Source organism: Acanthisitta chloris, unplaced genomic scaffold, assembly GCF_000695815.1.
Source record: "Acanthisitta chloris isolate BGI_N310 unplaced genomic scaffold, ASM69581v1 scaffold38824, whole genome shotgun sequence".
Classification (NCBI taxonomy): Eukaryota; Metazoa; Chordata; class Aves; order Passeriformes; family Acanthisittidae; genus Acanthisitta; species Acanthisitta chloris.
Window position 1 is genome coordinate 404 of NW_008668290.1, and position 1,156 is coordinate 1,559.

Consider the following 1,156-nt stretch of genomic DNA (forward strand, 5'->3'; position numbering starts at 1 on the left):
GTGCCAGAGGCATCGGAGCCCACGAGGGATGGGCACGTGTGGTCACACGGCACTGGGATGTGACATGAGTGATGGAGCTGCCCCAGCTGAGCCAAGCCCTGCAGGACCCACAGGTTAAATTGAGGGGTTGACTGGTAGGGAAGGAGCCTAAATCACCCCTGGCATGGGGCATACATCCTGCTGCTGCTGTGCCCCTTGGTGAAGCCCTGCAGTGGTCCCACATCCTCAGCCTGGTACCCTCCCAGCCCAACACCATCACTCAGAGCAGGTACAATCTTCCCCCTGCCTGTGCCCAGCACACATGGACACCTTCATGATCTCCAGGCCATGGTCACCCCAGGAGGACACTGGACCCTCAGTCACTTGGCTTTGCTGTGGTTCCTTCTCTCACCTGGTGCCCATAGCTCCATCCCCTGGGCAGTGCTCAGGACATGCCCAAGAGCTGTGGGTCAGGGCAGGGGGCTGGGGACACCTCCTCCTGTGCCCCTCAGATGAGCCCTGATCAAACCAGGTCACTCCCAGAGGGGTTTGCCCAGGGCAGGGAGATAAGGGGACAGAGGCAAAGCCACATGCCCAGGGTGCTCCCACCATCCAGGCAGGCATGTGGCTGGAGTGTCTTGACCATCCTGATGGGCACATGGCTGGGGTTCCCCCACTACTCTGGTGGGCACATGGCTAGGGTGTCCTCACCATCTGGGTGGGCATATGTCCAGAGTGCCCCTATCACCTTGGTGGGCACATGGCTGGGGTGTCCTCACCTGGGTGGCCACATGTCCAGGGTGTCCTCACCACCCTGGTGGGCCCATGCCCAGGGTGCCCCCAACACCCTGCTGGGCACACACCCAGGGCCCATCTCAAGGGGAGCCCCGTGCATGGGCAAGTGACCCAAGGTCTTGTGGCACAACCTCGTGATGGCATGAAATCACTCTCCCTGGGCATGCCAAGCCGTGCTGGGGTTGGGACTGGGGACACACACTCCCCTCCCAGTCCCCTCCCACTTTCCATGCCATAAACCCAGCCCTGGCAGCACTGTGCCCACCCAGCTCCTCACCCAGCATTGACTATGGGTCAACTGCAGCTCTGGCTGTTTGTCCTGGCTGGGCTTACAGGGACTGTGGCCCAGGAAGGTAGGGGTGACACTGGGTGGGGGGCACAG

The 1,156-nt window shown here is 61.9% G+C and overlaps 1 protein-coding gene across 1 annotated transcript in view; it reads left to right on the top strand.

Annotated features, from left to right (window-relative positions):
• Positions 1-1,063: 1,063 nt before the first annotated feature.
• LOC103800456 (serum amyloid P-component-like) overlaps positions 1,064-1,156 on the top strand; it is a gene marked incomplete at its 3' end in the record, with an annotated part of 813 nt that continues 720 nt past the window's right edge. Inside the window, exon 1 of the mRNA XM_009072832.1 lies at positions 1,064-1,127. Coding sequence (XP_009071080.1) covers positions 1,064-1,127 — 64 coding nt within the window. The remainder of the gene's footprint in view (positions 1,128-1,156) is intronic.